Source organism: Papio anubis, chromosome 1 (assembly GCF_008728515.1).
Source record: "Papio anubis isolate 15944 chromosome 1, Panubis1.0, whole genome shotgun sequence".
NCBI lineage: Eukaryota > Metazoa > Chordata > Mammalia > Primates > Cercopithecidae > Papio > Papio anubis.
In genome coordinates, this window is record NC_044976.1 from 129596223 (window position 1) to 129614431 (window position 18209).

The following is an 18209-nucleotide window of genomic DNA, read 5'->3' on the forward strand; positions in this document are numbered from 1 at the left end:
TTTAGAAATGCCAGTTTGCTGTCACACCCAATTAAAGATATTACACAGAAACTAAAACAAAAGCCAATTCTCACATGAAAATAAATGTAAAAACACTTTTGAAATATTGAAAAATTATACTTACCAATATACTTATCAATATGATAAATTATAATGCATTATTAAAAGTGTTTTATCTCTGGGATGTAAGATTGATTCAACATTTAAAACTCAATCACCCTTCCCTCTTCCTTGAGAAACAGAAAACTATTTACTTGAGAGACAAAAGGAGAAGGCACCTGTTTCAGGTGGCCGATGGTCATGAATGCATAAAGCAATCTTGCTAACGGAGGCTCCCATACAAATGGGTTTTGTTCTGACTCTTAGGGATAGAGAAAGGCTTTAACACTCTGCATTTCCATTTTCCTCTCTGAGATCACAAAAATTATCACAAGCCTTTATCCTTGGGTTTACAATGGACTTTAAAAGTCCCAAATGTGGTTTGTTGGTGTGATTGCTGCTACGAGAAAAGCTTCAGCTGAATTAAATTTGAAAGAGTTTAATTGAGCAACGAACGATTTGTTATTCAGGCAGCCTCCCAAGCCAGAGTAGGCTCAGAGACTCCAGCACAGCCACATAGTGAAAGATTTATGAAGAGAAAAAGAAAAGTGAGATACAGAAAATGGACATGAGATAGAGAGCTGGATTGCTTATAGCTCGGAGTTTGCCTTATTTGAATGCGGTTTGAACAAGTGGGCCACATTTGATTGGCCAGAACTTGGTGATTGACCCAAGAGTATACTACAGTCCATTTACACTTCCATTTAGGCCATCATTCACGCTGCATGAGAAACCTTTAGGCCGAACTTAGAATATGTAAGAAGCCAGCTTTAGGCTAACCTTGATTTAACATTGCTCTTCTACTTACTTTTGCTTTTCTCTTTAGAGGCTTTCTGCTGTCTCCTAGACTGATGACTGGGTACAGACTAACAAACATTTTCTGTAATAAGCCATGCAGCAAAATCTTTACACTCTGCAGCCAGATGTACTCTGTTGCTTGTCAACTCTTCATTGCACCATGAAGTAGACATTGACAATGCATAAGTGAATAATCACAGCTGTGTTTCAATAAAATTTTACTTACAAAAGTGGATGGTGTGTTAGTATTGTCCCATAGGCAGTAATTTACTAACATCTTGGTTAGAATATTAATCTGGTGGGAACTTTTCCTGAGGACTTTGAATGAGCATGGGAATTAGTACTTCAGATGATAAAGTCATGCAGGTTCATCCAGACTTTTTCCCCCTTATCAGGATCTCTTGTATGTTCTATTAATGCGCTTTCTGTGTGATGGCACAAATTGCAAATTATTGCCCACTGCTTCAGAATCAGTACAAATGCACATTTTTAAAGCATTTCTTTGCTTCATCTATTACAATTTTATCTGCACAGTGTGGATTACGGAGCAATGTTCTGAATTGTCTTTGGTGACAGTAATTTGTGTGTTGTATGCTGGAGTCCTAACCAAAGGCATTACTCTGCATGAAATTATTACCACAAAGGGGAGAGAAAAATGTCCTGAAACACGATAATTTCTACCAAGTTTCCTCTACTCTCTGACCTTTGAATTGGGGTAACCTGACCTTCCTAATATCCCTCTCTACCTATTATGTTAAAACCAACTCAGTGTCTCCACATTAACAGCACATAAACCTATAAAACCATGAACACTCAAAGGTATTTTTATGGCCACCCTTCCAGATCCTCCTTGCTTTTTCTTAACTTACTTTTGCTTTGATAAAGTTATCATATGTTCCCAAATCCAGACTTCAACTATCCTCTCCGTGACCCCAGTTTGTACTAAGATGATCAGCTTTCTTCTGCTCTAAGATGGCCTCAGATCATTTGTATTATTTGTGAAGGAAACCAAAAATACTTCTCAAAATACTTAGGACTATTAAGTTAAACACACAGAAAATGCAGGGGAATATGCTGCCTCAGGCACTATTTGCCTGACGGCAGGACATAAATCCTTATTTACTGGAGAAAGCACTTACTTTTCAGCCCAGAGAAGGCACCACCAGAAACCTGAGGAATCTGGGAACATCCCACATTTTCCCACCTTTAAATGACTGGGACTGCTTTCTCCTTTGCTTTTCACTGTAAAGGATTTATGGCTCTTTATTGAAACACTATTTAAACAAGGTTTCTAAGCCACAGCCTGGAGAGAGAAATACTTTTGAACTGAGGCCTATCCCTTATGATAGGTAGAGCACACATTAATAAACTGCTTGTTTTTCTCGTTAATTTGGCGTTTTCAGGAGAGTGTCAGCTAAGAACCTAAAAAGGGAAATTTAAAAAATATATATGTTTTCTCCCCTACAGCTATATCTGGGGCCCCACTTTCCACTCACAGCCACATCCTGCTTGCAGATCTGCTGCTGGGTTAACACAACATCATCTGCCAGTTGGTGTCATTTATTTGACATCTTGGGGCTACAGTACTCTGAAGGACACCCACTGCCCTTAACAGAAAAAATACTGCTGAGAAAATGGTTTAACAGGACTCTCACCCTACCAGAAGTTCAGTGCATTTTCCAGGATTTTCAAGGCTTCGATGTTGTCATGTTGCGAGCCCACTATCCACTTGTGTTTTTCCATGAATAATGAAGAAAACGTGAGTAGTCATGAATCTAATCATTGAGGTTAAGTAACCTAGTCATAGTCAAGAGGACAGCTAGTGTTAAACTCCTTCATATATATTTGAGAAAGGATTTATATATTGGTAATAACTTTCTGATATGGAAAGCCCTAGGTTTGTCAACTATTAATAACTGGGTGAATGCTTCAGGTAGTATTTAAACCAATTGCCATTTCATAGCAGACATTCTCCCATGCGGGAGATGCAGTAAAGTACTGGTAGCAATAGATGCTCCTACCAAGATCTCCTCCTGCAACTGCCACTCTGTGCACAGGAAAGGAGGGAGAAGAAGCCACCTTGCTTCCTCCTATATTTGACAATCATTCATCGGAATAGAGGTCCCTAATGACTCACATGTAAATCTGCTGGCTAAGAAAGTTCTAAGGTTGGAATTCCATTCAGATATCAACATTTGTAAGAAAAAAAAAAATTTAAATATAACTTTGATATAAATTTTACTTTGATAAGATACCTACAGGAAAGAAACTGTTCATTTTCTCTAACAGGATGGAAAGCGAAAAACACTGGTGGGGGGTGGGAGGAGTCTGCACATTGTTTCACAACTCCTCTCTCCCTAGGGCAAAGCAGAGTGTGAGGAAGCCAGTACTAGTCAAGTGAAGCGACTCTAAGGACGGCCATTTTCCCTTACTGTCTTTGAAAATACTTCATTTTCTTAGCATTTCAGGAGATTATAACATCCGGTATTTCAGTTTCTGAGAGCTTTACTGATTGATTTTCCTACTCAAAACAATCCTCATTTCCTACATTTCTGAAGATCTCAAGATCTGGACTACTGTTGAAGAAATTTCCAGTAAGGTGAGTACTGTGGGTATTTTTGCAGAAAAGATCTAGATGTTTCCTTGAAATCCACAAAATCACAAGGGAAAAATTAATATTGGCTCTTCAGAGCAGTGGGGTGAAGGGAGTAGAGCTGGTATCAACTATATTCAGAAAAGTGAAAACTGCAGTTACTACTTCCAATTCTTTACTTACTTCAGAGATAGTAGATATCCTTTATTCTACAACTGGGGCACAAATGAAGGAATATGCATTTTGATCATTGCAGATTTTAAAACAAATTCTCTGAGTATATATTCTCTGAGGTTAGAAAGCTTGGTGGCCACAGGGGTCTAGGCAAAAGACAAGAAAATGATTTCATTCTTTTTTATGGTTGCATAGTATTCCACACTGTATATGCACAACATGGATATAGCTGGAGAATATTATCTTAAGTGAACTAACACAGGAATACCAAATACTGCATATTCTCACAAGTGGAAGCTAAACATTGAATCCATATGGACACAAGATGGGAACATTAAACACTGGGGACTACTTGAGAGGGAAAGGTGGGAGCAGTATGAGTGTTAGAAGGCTATCTATCCGGTACTATGCTCACTACCTTGGTGATGGGATCTTTGTACAACAAGCCTCAGCGACACACAGTTTACTCATTTAACAAGCCTGCACATGTACTCCCTGAACCTAAAATGAAAGTAGAAGATAAAATAAGACAAGATAATGTGGTGCACAAAGTATCAGGAAATAATATTAAGTAAAAAAGACATCTAGATGTAGAGCTGTGTTTTATGGTATTATCTCAATTTTACAAAATATGTTCTCACACACAAACGTATGTGAGAACGTTTTGTAAGTAATATTATTCTACAAATGAAAACACAGTAGAAAATTTATCCATTTTGCAAACACAATTATTCAAATAATTTGTGTCAATATTTTCATAAGTATGTTTAACTTTTACATAAGCATCATTCTACACCAGGTATAAAAGGCAGTTTTTCAGTCATTTTAAGATTACTTCCTGCCCTCCTGAAAGTTAATGATTTTTTATTTTTCTAGTGGCAATGTATAGGAGAGAGGCAGGGAAGTCAATTTGAAATAGATTTATATTGCAAAGTCTAGAATTTTTAGAAGTCTTTCTGTATAGCCTGGTGCAATATTTCAGTGTACTTGACTAGAATATGAGATTTTAAATGTTGATTTCAGAATTTATATATGTTAGATAAATACTGCTATCAATTATGTTGCTCAAATTTGTAAAAATGTTATGTTTTTACTTTGTTCATTTAGTATTGGAAGATATAAAAACTCCTATTATAAGACGGTATTTTCTTGTACTTCTCTCAAATTCATATATATAATATATAGATATGCTCATATGCATATATATAATGTATATTACGTGTGGTATGTGATCATGCATACATGTTTCTAAACATAAACATACACATATAAATATATATATTTGTGGCAGTGTGTGTACATATGTGTGTATATGAAGATAAATACATTATATAAAAATATATTATCATGAAAGACTATACAATAATGAAAAATAATATACATTTATTATTATTAGATAAATCTATAATTTAAATTATTGTATCTTCCCAGGAATTCACCATTTTACCATGTGGAATCTGATAATACTCTTGGTCTTAAGATCTTTTTAAAAATGATTCTAACATAGATAAGCTGGCTTTCTTCTAGTTTCTGCTTGCATGATAACTTAAATTTCTTTTTCACTTTTCAGTGATCTTTCACTGACAACATACATACAGAAATTTTAAATCAAATTTGATAAAAGTTTTCATTTAATTAGTTAAGCTCTTTATGTACAGGCTAATAATTAACATATTTTGGCCTGTTTCTGCTATCTTCACTTCAATTTATAACTCTTCTATATTCTCCTACTTGTCTTTTTTTTTAAACTTACATTTCCATCTCACCCTCTAAGACAATTACATTAGTAAACTGTCACATTCTTTTTCTCCCCTCCCTCCACCATGTTGGTATACTTTCTGTTTCTCTTTTCTTTGATCAAGGCTTTCTTTTTTAAAAATAGGCATACACAATCAAGTTCGTTTTTCATTCTTACTCGTCTTTTGGCCTGCAGCTTTTTAAAAATTTTTTTTTAATTTTCTATTGAAAAGTTCTTCCAAAAATGTTTCTGTGTGCGTCTTTGTCTGGAAAAACTACTAAGGCCTTGAGGTTCAGAGAATAGTTTTCGGGGGCCTTTTGTTTAAATATCATTTTGTTTAGATTGAAATTCTAGTTTTAAAAATTATTTTTTCCTTCAAGACAAGATGAGAGCATTTCTTTTGTACCTGGGAGGCTCGATATGTTTTGAAAATCAGAACTTGGAGGTTTAAAAGATTACTTAATGCACATTTTTCTAGAAACCCCAATGTTATCAGTGTCATTACTGCAAAAACAAAAGCACCAATATTTCAGCATCAAAATATATGAATATTTGTGTTTAAGTGGAATAAATAAAAATCATACATAGCCTCCTGTAATCTCACATCGGGTTTCATTTTGCAAGTTAATTGTGCTGTCATACTCACAAAACAAATCAAAACTTCCCATTTCTAAACTTTTTGTTTAGCAATTTATATGGGATTTTGGACCAGCATTATATAAAAATGATTCCATTCTCCTGTTTCAAGTAGATTTGTTGTTGAGAATCAGTTTCAATCTAATTTTTGGATCTTTGCAGGTGATATATTCTTCATTCTCAGAGGCGTATGGAGTATTTATTTGTTTTTTATATGCTTCAGTTTGACTATATGTCTTTGTATAGATTTTTTCCTTCATTCTATGCTTTTCAATCTGAGGACACTCATGTTCTCTCAAGAAGAAAGCAATTAACAGCCCCAGGAATTTAAATATCTTAATTACATAAGAGGTACACAAATACATGCTTTCTATAATTAAAATATTTGTTTTGGTATTTGTTTTTATTGAGATGGAGTTTTGCTTTTGTCACTCAGGCTGGCGTGCAGTGGCATGATCTCTGCTCACTGCAGACTCCACCTCCCAGGTTCAGGTGATTCTGTTGCCTCAGCCTTCCAAGTGGCTTGGATTACAGGCACCCACCACCATGCCTGGCTAACTTTTGTACTTTTAATAGAGACAGGGATTCACTATGATGGCCAGGCTGGTCTTGAATTCTTGACCTCAGGTGAACTGCCTCCCTCGGCCTCACAAAGTGCTGTGATAATTTAAAAAGGAATTAGGAATCCATAGCATGCTTTGTGTGTCATCATGTGCTAAAGTGCACTGGCGCTAAAGAGGTCCAGAGGAGTAATACTGTGTCCTTAAGGGGACTCTGAAAATTTCTAGAAGGCAAACTCTCAGTTGAGTCTTAAAGGTTGTAGGAGAGGTAGTTAGAGAGAGGAATGTGGGAATAGCTTTCCAGGCAATGAGAAGAGAATTCGCAAAGTCATGAAGCATGAAAATGTTTTATACTTCTGAATCGTAAGATATAAGGAACACACAAGTGCCAGAAGTTTAAAAAAGAAAAAAGAATGCAGATTATTCAAAGTTTTCTGAAACCAATACAAGAAGCAAGGAATGTATTGAAAAGAAAATGAGCAAATATTGAAACATTTCAGTGAGATAAAAATGTGTTTTATAGAGATAAATGTGGATCTGTTAAATGAAAATGAATTAGACAAATCGAGCCTAAAAGAAAAATCAAGCAACTATCAAAATATTCCAGCCAATAAATCCTGTGTTCTGCAATAGAGAAAATGTAGATGTCCAGGAAAGTGATAGTTTTATGGGCACAGAGGACAAATACGGCAGGGTCCAACACCAAGGAAGAGGATACTAATGATAGCTGACAAGAGAAGAGTTAAGGAGAATAGGGTCTGTGTCCCAGCATGAAACTGTAGTGCTGTAGCAGAAAGTTATTCATATAAGATGGGAGGCTGCAGCCCATTTACACCTAGGCCACTCCAGTCATAGTGGTGGGTGTGAGAAGGTTTAAGAAACAACAGGCAGGTTTTGGGGGATAGGCCCCAGCCCCAATAAAGGATGGGAAGAGGAACCAAGGACTTTGACACTGCACAGCCCATACTCTAAACACTGAGACAATTGCTTGTTCACAGACCTCCTTCTAACACCTGAACCCAATTCAACTATCCTCATTCAATGGGAAGAATTACTTGGACATTCCTAACACAGCAGTTCTTCACTCAATTTCTACAGTAACACATTTGGTCATTAAGTCCTTCTTTATCACACATATTCATGAACAACTCTTTCTTATGGGCCACTCATTCACAGAGGCATACATCTTCTTTTAAATCATCTGTATACGTGTGTAACACTGTCTACCATTTTTCTCTTGTAGGTTCACTTATATCTTTAGAGATGGCAAATAACTACAAGAAAATTGTTCTACTAAAAGGATTGGAGGTCATCAATGATTATCATTTTAGAATTGTTAAGTCCTTACTGAGCAACGATTTAAAACTTAATCCAAAAATGAAAGAAGAGTATGACAAAATTCAGATTGCTGACTTGATGGAAGAAAAGTTCCCAGGTGATGCTGGTTTGGGCAAACTAATAGAATTCTTCAAAGAAATACCAACACTGGGAGACCTTGCTGCAACTCTTAAAAGAGAAAAGTTAAAAGGTAATTGGGAAGAGGGAACACCCACCTGCTGCAACCATCCCCACCCTTCCCAACCTTGATTAGAATGCCACCTTGGTCATAGCTGATACATCCTTTTCCCAATTTGTGACTCACTGGCCATGACATTGTTGGCACTTCAGATGCCAACAAGTAGACAACTTATGGCATTCCATTACTAATGTGGATTGACATATATCGGAGTTGAGGTGCAGTAAAAGAACAAAAAGGAGAGGGAGTTGAAGACAGACTGAGACTTCTAGTACATTTGACAGATTACATAATGACAAAATAAAATTATAAAAAATTGTTGTTTATATCTGAGATATGTACATTTAGCCAATTAATGTGTCCATTCTATTGAGAATATTCAACACATCATCATTCTTTATAATACAAAAGATAACATAGTATTTAAATGTAAGCATTGCTCCTGGTAGTACGAAGACCTCCTCTCTTGTCATATCATTGAGTTAAAATAATTAAAACAAAGTCGGCCGGGCGTGGTAGCTCAGGCCTGTAACCCCAGCACTTTGGGAGGCCAAGGCAGTTGGATCACGAGGTCAGAAGATCGAGACCATCCTGGCTAACAAGGTGAAACCCCGTCTCTACTAAAAAATACAAAAAATATTAGCCAGGCGTGGTGGCAGGCGCCTGTAGTCCCAGCTACTTGGGAGGCTGAGGCAGGAGAACGGCGGCGTGAACCTGTGGGGCGGAGCTTGCAGGGAGCCGAGATCGCGCCACTGCACTCCAGCCTGGGTGACAGAGTGAGACACTGTCTCAAAAAAATAAAATAAAAAATAAAAAAGTCAAAAGTCACAATATCTCACCTCACAAACCTATATAACATCTCCTTTCACTGGTTTCTGTAATTTGAATAGATTATCTGGAGAATGTGACTAAGCAGTCAGCATCATGAGAACCTTACATTTTAAAAGGAAATGATAGAAGAATAGGATTGGGAATGCGTTTGACTGAGGCACATGGAGTTCAGAGGACATGAAGGATGTCCTCACTGCACAGAGGAGGAGTGATGAAAGCACTGAAGAGTATGAGTCAGTGTTTGTGCCTTTGTTTCTCCTGCTGGCCTCCTGGAAGCCAGACTAGGCTAATGCAACAGAGGTAGACTAAAACACACCTGAACTCTCAAGCAGGTGCTAAGAGCAAATAGTATCGAAACTGCTTCAGCTGTCCCCGATCATCTGCTCTGGGTTTATACATCTTCCTTTTTTCTGCATTAGTTGTGAATAAAATTGAATCCATTCCAGTCAAAGGAACAACCCCATCTAAAACGAGGAAACAGAAAGAAGTGGATCCTGCTACACCTGCATCCACCACAGGCAACACACTCACAGCTAAAGGAGCAGAGGAGACTCTTGGACCTCAGGTAAGCTTCAGGAAGAGGATCAGGCTTCAAGTCTCACAGTGGAAGCTCTGCTATGGCTCTTCCACTCAATCTCTCCAGCAGACAGTTATTTCTTCCTATGGTTCCCATCAAGTTTCAGATTTATCAAATTACATAATAATTGATCATCTTCTTTCTGCGAGGCAACAAGTTAAATGCTTTAGTAAACATAATGTAAATATGTATAAAATAAGTATATTTTCATCCCCAATAGAGAAGGATTTAACTTGAGAGTCAGATAAAAAAATGTTTCCTGTGTTTACAAAAGCCTAGTTTTTTAACTACAAGTCAACATATCCCAAAATACAAGTAATTAAGGAGTGATGTGTGTTACTTTCTCCGCTCCCCTTTTTAAAATGAAACCATCTATGCCCTGTTCTTTCAATTGGCCTGGCGATGTACACCACCCACTTAAGTTTCCAAGAAAAATAATTTATATATAATAAACATCCTGCCTTGTAATGAAAATGTGTTCTGCTTCATTTGACACTGAAAATAATTAACAAGAAAAATAAACTACTTGTAGAAAAGAAGAAAACCATCTGAAGAAGAGACCGGAACCAAAAGGAGTAAGATGTCCAAAGAGCAGACTCAGCCTTCCTGCTCTGCAGAAGCCAGCATGTCCACAGCCATGGGCTGTTCCCCACGTCCCCAGACCTCATCATCAGCTCCACCCAACGCTTCCTCAACTGAGGTACACTCTCCCTGGTCCCCTTGTGATTCATTTTCTTAACCCAAAATGTAGGAATCTGATTTCATCCTCTACTGAAAAATGACATCAATAATCAGCCAGTAAATCAAATGTATAGATTGAGAATTCACTGCATTTTAATCTTTTGCTTCCAAAGGGATACTTGATGAACTTGACATTATCTCTGACTGCAGAAAGTTTTCTGTCCTGTGTTGTCTGGGGAAGAGAGAGAGAGCTGTGGAATCTGGAACTTTCAGCAATAGACTCACTGTCTACTGCCCCCATCTGTTTCACACCCCTTCCCTTTGCTCACTAATTTGTTCAAGTTTCTTTGACACACACCATGCTCCTTTTTCCTTTAGGATTTTCACACACCATATTTCTTTCACCTTAAAACTCTTACTGGTCAACTTTATCCACCCTCTGGATCCCAATACTGAGACCTTATCCTCAGGAAATCCTCACTTAGACTCCTGTAACTTAGGTTAAATCTTCATGGTGTTCTGTCTCCTAGGAATTTCTTTCTATTCTACTGTTTATGACAACTTAAGTTAAGAAGTGTTTATCTTTAACACTTACCACCTACTCAAGGTAGTTCCAAGATTAGGGTTAGTTTGTAATTGTGTGGACCACCGTAAACCAGGGAGGGCCTACTTCAGTGTCTGCCTCATGGGAAACTTCCAATAAATACCTTTACTCAATGAAAAAATGAAAAACCAGTGGCTCACACCTGTATTCCCAGGACTTTGGGAGGCCGAAGCAGGTGGATTGCCTGAGGTCAGGAGTCCGAGACCAGTCTGGCCAACATGATGAAACACCGTCTCTACTAAAAATAGAAAAAAATTAGCTGGGTGCGGTGGCACGCACCTATAATCCCAACCACTTGAGAGACTGAGGCATGGGAATTGCTTGAACCAGGGAGGTGGAGGTTGCAGTGAGCCAAGATCGCACCACTGCACTCCAGCCTGGGCGACAGAGTGAGACTCCGTCTCGAAATAAAAAAGTAAAAAAAAAAAAAGAACCATATCCATATTCTAAGATATTAACCACTGCAGCTAAGCAAATGACAAATAAAGGTCATCTGACTCAGTCAAAGATACCTATTGTGAGGCCAAAAATTGTAAAAACAAAGAGAAGTGATGGAATAGGGAAGAGCTCAGGAGTTTGGGAAAATGTAGGCAGACAGAAGATGATACACCAAGACTTACAAATGAAAGAAAGTAAACTACAATTAATAATTGCATGATTCTGATAATCCTTATAATGTTGTACTCGTCTCAAATTTGGACAGGTCAGCCTTACTGTATGCATGTATCAGCAATAGTCTAAAAACTAATTGAAACTCTAATGAGCTTTATTTTAAAAAAGAATGTTCTGTATTTCTGATACACAATAGAGGAGATCAACTATGATAGGCAACAAGTGATGAAACCACAACACCAACCTTAATTGGAACATGCTCTATTCCCTTTTTTCTTACATTAGATTTTGTATTAATATAAGACTATTGAGAAAAAAAAGGAATAAATGCAGACAAACCAGATCAAACTTAATTAAATTTACATGAAATTCCAGCATCCATAATTTGCCACATTTCTCTATATGCCCTCTCATATTTACTCCTATGTATACACATATTTTTTCTGAAAATACCGTAATACAATGTAATGTCCTATTATGTCTCTCTGAGCAGCTATTATGATCCCCTTCATGCAGGTCCTGTATTCATGTGGCTCCTTGTGAGGTTGCATATTGGTTACTATTAATATTCTCATGGATGAGTCTATGGTTACTGATTAACTTGCATTGGGAAAGGACTTTTCTGTGTTAGGCTGAATGAGTCGTATGGATGAAAAGTCAGATCAAATAAAGTCCAATCACTCACAGATGATCACTGTATATGGTATTCCAGATCAGACCACTCAGGAGCTGCTGGTTTGCGAATGAGGCCTACCTATTCCTCCAGTGCTTTTTCTTGAAATTGAACAACTTTTCCTTCATTAATGTGTTCTGCTGCAATTTAAGGAAACCTGGATGTTATAGAGAAAGGGTATTAAAGACAATCCACTCTGATCCTTGGTTTTCTGCCCACATGCTACCTCCTGGAGCCCTGACATTGAGAAAGGCTGCAATGGTGGAAATGACACTCTGTAGAGTGTCTGTAGCCTGAACCTACTGAGATGAGGGCATTCTGAGGGGTTTAGCCCACAGGTATTCTCACCTGCTTTAAGAGTATTTATCTTAGGCTGGAAAAGTACAAGTTGTATGCTAAAAATTGCCCTGTCTACGTTGGTAATAACTAAACACTAGTGATGTATGTGGTTTGTGGTGGATACCCTTTACCATTTTCAGTGCTATTCAATTGTATTTTGTCTATTTTTATGCTCTGGCATTTTAAGCTGGTAAGAGTAAAACTACAATTCATTATTTTATGCTAAATTTATTTTAAGTTACTTCATGATAATCAGCTCAGCATCCACTTGTCTTATGTTGCTATTATATCTTACATTTTAAGGATTATTCTGTTTAGAGAAGAGTCTTCCTTTACCATGTGGTCTCCTATATTACTGCATCTGGCTATGAGACTACTTCAGGATATCCTCTCCTTCCCTGTATCCTGGCCCTAGCTCTACACATCTATAACAGTTTTGGGGCCCAATGTTGTGACGTGAGGTCATTGAAGAGCAATTCTGTATTCCTCACTCAAAAATTTCTTTTTTGTATTCCTTTTTTATCATGCACAGAGCCTAAAACCATTGGCCAACCGTCAGGCAACTCCCAGTAAAAATATTTTCCCAAAAGACCCAATGATCGTGATGGTACTAAATGCAACAAAGATATTTAAATATGAATTCTCAGAAAATGAGCAAAGAAGAATGTTTCATGCTACAGTGGCTACGCAGACACAGTTCTTTCATGTGAAGGTTTTAAACATCAACTTGAAGGGGAAATTCATTAAAAAGAGAATCATCATTATATCAAATTATTCTAAACATAATAGTCTCCTAGAGGTGAATGAAGCCTCTTCTGTATCTGAAGCTGGTCCTGACCAAATGTTTGAGGTTCCAAAGGACATCATCATAAGAGCAAAGAAAACTCCAAAGATCAATATTCTTCACAAACAAACTTCAGGATATATTGTATATGGATTATATATGCTACATACGGTAAGGCATCAAAGCTGTTTTGTTGCAGTTTCTACAATAACACGTGAAGTTAAAACCCCTGATGTGCTAAATGGAAGTTTGCATATTTACTTAACATTAGAACTCAGGACTCTCTCAAAACTACTGACAAGTAAATAAAGTCTTCTTCAAGGTTAAAACCAGGACTAGGAGAACTATTAATGTTCTCATTCCCATGTTTTTCTTTCCAAAATATCACCCTGAAGTTCTTTAGTAAAACATTCACTGAGAAACCTTGAGACTTCATCAGATATGACTACCTATTATGAGTCATAATGATCAAGGATAGTGAGGGATCTAGATCCATACAAACATAATAGTAAACTTATTTCTTTGATTATAATCTCAACTGTAGCAAAAATCACATTAGTTTCATTTTGAATAAAGTATTGTCCTTTGAGGCTTGAGTTCCAGTTTTGACAATCAGGGCAAGAAATGAATTGACTGATTATACCTGGAAAGCAACTGCAGAAAACAGGTAGGACAATGTTCTAACCAAATGAAGCCTATTCATCAAAAAGTATTGAACAACCGAGAAATATAAATTTGGATGATACTTGGAAAGTCAAGTAATCTGTACTCGTATATTAAATATCTCACAAAAAAAAGAGCAGAATAATTTTTCTGATATGTTACTGTCAAAATTTATGAAACTAGTTAGCATGAGACATTCCAACTCAGAAAACCAGTCTATACCTGGCTATTGATTCCAGTAATTTCTTACATGATCAACAGCTCACAATCTGTTACATTTATTTTCTAGAATGACCTCTTATTTTAGCAACGTTGCTTTCTGTACACACTCTTAAAGAAATTATCCTTAGAAATATACATCCAGAACGATGAGTAATAGCCTTGATGAGCAAGAAATTGGAATGTTTGAACATAAGGACCTGATTTCAGAATGGGAGATGTTGAAAGAGATTCAGTAAATGGAGAAAGTCAAAAAAGTAATTAGATAGTTACTAAAAGCTTATTTTTTATTACAGATTCCTCATAACATAGCAAACAATTAGTTGTAACAGATGCCCATTCTTTTTGCATAGGGGCAGAGACCAAATAAGCCTACCAAGGACTTCAGGTTCCTTTGTATCAAGGTGCTTTGGGAAGCATAGCTGTCTTGGAGGTGAAAGAAGTTGAAATTGGGAAGATAACTCATTGCTCTAGAACTGTAATAGAAATACTTAGAATGTTAAGGACAAACAAAAAGGATATTGAGGGAGAGCTCTGTGAGATGGTCTAGACTAAGGCATATGTGTTGTATGTTGATACAGTACTAGGAGTTGCTGTCTTGCATCTTGTTTTTAATCTGTCACAAGAGACTTTCCCTTATGTACAGTAGTTACTATGTTCTCACAAACATGATATTAATTTTTTGTTGCAGAAAATTGTAAATAGGAAGACAACAATCTATGAAATTCAGGATAAAACAGGAAGTATGACTGTAGTAGGAAAAGGAGAATGCCATGATATCCCCTGTGAAAAAGGAGATAAGCTTCAACTCTTCTGCTTTCGTCTGAGAAAGAGGGAAAATATGTCAAAACTGATGTCAGAAATGCACAGTTTCATCCAGGTGAGAAATAAACAAATATTAGTTTTCCAAAGATGAAAATCATTTGCTTTAAGTTTTAGGAAACCATACTTCTGTTGTTTTACACTTAAAATTCTGCAAGTTCATGAGAAACGAAATGATGCCCTTGCACTTACACTTAGAGAAAATTATTAAAATATATTAAAAGAATGACATTAATTATCTTCTTCAAAAAGACATGAAACTTGTGCTAACTACTAAAATATTTGAAGAAATTCGGAGGGCACAGGACTAATTGAAGTTAGTTATCAAAACCAAGTTCTTTGCAGTAAGATAGGCTTGGTATATATTTTGCTCATTTAGGTGCATGATATTAGAGAAATAGCTTACATGTTCCTCATAAGATTGGCTTGAAAATTAAATGAGATCATGGATATACATTTTGTATCCCATTGCCTTCCTTGTACATTATGACAAACCAGTATGCACTAGATACTACTGCTCTTAACAAGGTAAAGACAGACATTGGAAAGACTTCAGGCAGATAAAATCTTGCATACAAATATGAAAAGTGAGAAACAGCATAGTGAGTTCTGTACAACTTTGGCATATGTGGAAAGGTAAGAAAAACTCATACAACACAGGTAACAAGTAGTCCTTTTCTCATCTGTCTTATGCCATAAAGACAAAAATGGAGTTCATTTTAAAAAATAAGCAAATAAAGATGTTATTTGACTAAGAATGTTAGATCATTTTACATTTTAGCAAAAAAATATATTGGCAGTTGCCTGGAGGAATACATTAGATAGAGGCAATTTTTAAAGGTAATGACATCTATTAGAATTTAATAAAGGATGATAGTCTCACATATTTAAAGATGTTGTGCTTTCCCTAATATTAAAAAACATTAAACAAAAAAAAAATGAATACTTTCAGATACACAAAAGTACAAGCCAGAGAAGCCATGACCCCAGGAGCATGGCACTACCCCAGGAACGGAGTCAGCATCCAAAACCTTCAGAGGCTGGCACAACCCTACCTGAAAGCCGTCCCAAGACTCCTCAGATGCCGCCAACAACCCCATCCAGCAGTTCCTTCACCAAGGTACAATTTCCTGGGTCCCATGCCTCATATCTCCCAAACATAAATTACAGGGATCATTAGACTGTTAAAAGAGTTTCTCTTCCACAATCTCTTGATAAAATTAAATCACCCATGTGTTTACTGAATGCATGCAGTGAGATACTACCACATCACAGTCTTTGCTATCTAAAATATATTTGTGCAATGATTGCTGACCTCAAGAGGGCTAATATCTTGTGTTGCTCCACCTACTGAGAGGGGGAGGGGTAATGGCCAGACAAACAGAGATGAAGACAAAGCGTGCGTTATGACCCACATTCCAATTTCTTTCACAACTTTCCCCTTTGCTTATTGGTACTATTTCTGAATTTATTTTCAGCATTCCGAGTTGAAATAAATATTCCAAGTATATATTTGGAAACATGTTATTTCATTGTTGGGAATCCATTTCTCCCATCTCATCGCTGGCAAGAATTTCCTTAAATTTCAGATGCCAGCTTAAATATTTTCCTCTGGCAAGTCCTCAATGATACAAGATAGCAGAACTGATGAGTCCTTCTACCCTTTACTTTTACAGGGCCTCCTGTCAATGAGAGTAAATTACTAATTTCACAGAAGTGAAGAGAGAGGCTTATTATATAAGATGTTTTCCATACTTCTTGATCTGGGATTTCCCTTAATAGGGTCAGTGTCGCACATGATATATTTGTAGAACAGAAAAAAACTACAAGTCCCAGCGTAGAACATGTAACAACGACAATAATTATATTTCTATGATTTGAGCACTTAATTAGGTGTTGGGTCTTAAATGTTGTTCCTGATGTACATTATCTCATTCCTTCTTCATAACCATCAAGAGGATGCTACTTTCTGTCCCAATTCACATAGAAGAAAATAGACATATGCAGACATAAAAAAAAAAATCTTCAAGTTCTCAAAGACAGTGTTAGAGTCAGGATTCATATCCAGACCTACTGAAATGTAAAACTTGAGCAATTTATGATTATATGTGGCTTTAAAGTTGAGATATACTAATGTCAGCAACTTATTTTAAAAATTTCAGAATTGACAGCGTCATGTAATGGGTTTGTTTGCATAGCCCAGGCTCTGCAGGGCTTCTCAAAAATAAGGTACCCAGAATGAACAAAGTCATACAGAAGCCACTCTCCAGAATTAGAGTCCTCTCATTCTTCTCTATAACAGAGTGCTTTTTATATAGTAGATAACTGAATTCTAGAAGTGGTAGAACAATGGAAATTAATGTATTATTAATGAATGGTAAAAATCAGTGAAAATAGAGAAAATTATATGATTGAGGAGACCTATGTCCTTGCTTCTGGAAAAAAATGTTTAAAAAATTACTTCAAACGCTCAAGTAGATTGTTAAGTATTTCTAAATATGATTGATAGCCCTGAGGATTCTGGTTAACTGATGCAGATCTACAAGAACAGACAAGAAGTTCTGCATCTGTGTAATTCGTGGATTTGAAAGACTTAGTTAATAAACACCCATCAGACATTTTCAGAGCTAAGTTTGTAATTCTAGTTTCTGTATATGCAGAAGAGGAGATTTAGGGAAATTACACTTATATAGATATTCCAGAGAACATTCACAAAGAGAGGGTCCTGTTAAAATGGATAAAATATTTAGCATGTTGTGGCTCATATTGAAAATTATTAACCAGAAAAAAATAATCTATTTTCCTCCCAACAACTAAGGACACAACCACTCAAACTCCTGACCTCAATCTCCTAATTCAGCCCCAGAGCAGAGTCTGCAGTGAACTGCAGTGAAGAACTCATTTCCATAGGGGTTCCAGCATCAGGTTTCTCAGTTACGCCCAAAAACCACATAATACAGTTTCTTACACAAGATACTATCTTGCATTTCCCATTCCTGTGCTTCACAACATCATAATTACTAGGGTGATTGGATCAGGACAGGCACCTCATTGATCCAGACTGAATACAATCTCTTTAATAAAATTTATCATTATTAGTGAAGTATATTCTTTGAGACCCTATTAGATTTTGTCTTTTGGGGTTTACAAAATACATATTCATGAAATCATTCCTGACTCAAGAGAATTACTGTCTTTTGTTGGTCCAGGTGTAGAGAGAGATTGTGGGGATGTAGCCAGATAAAGGAAGATGAATACAAGAATGTGTTCATTATCTATATTCCAGTTAC

General features: G+C 36.6%; 1 protein-coding gene across 8 annotated transcripts in view; it reads left to right on the top strand.

Moving 5' to 3' along the window:
- The first annotated feature begins 2434 nt into the window (after window positions 1-2434).
- Window positions 2435-18209, top strand: part of PYHIN1 (pyrin and HIN domain family member 1) — a 38878-nt gene continuing 23103 nt past the window's right edge. For 2 of the 8 annotated variants that reach the window (XM_009184326.4, XM_021925393.2), the window contains exons 1-8: window positions 2436-2656; window positions 3259-3496; window positions 7842-8126; window positions 9365-9510; window positions 10055-10222; window positions 12964-13386; window positions 14789-14977; window positions 15872-16039. In XM_009184326.4, the coding sequence (XP_009182590.1) occupies window positions 7862-8126; window positions 9365-9510; window positions 10055-10222; window positions 12964-13386; window positions 14789-14977; window positions 15872-16039 (1359 nt within the window). In that variant the 5' untranslated portion in view covers window positions 2436-2656; window positions 3259-3496; window positions 7842-7861. Of the gene's footprint in view, window positions 2657-3258; window positions 3497-7841; window positions 8127-9364; window positions 9511-10054; window positions 10223-12963; window positions 13387-14788; window positions 14978-15871; window positions 16040-18209 lie in introns of those variants that run through there. The other 6 variants (XM_003892882.5, XM_009184327.4, XM_021925396.2 and 3 more) reach the window with 5 other exon arrangements.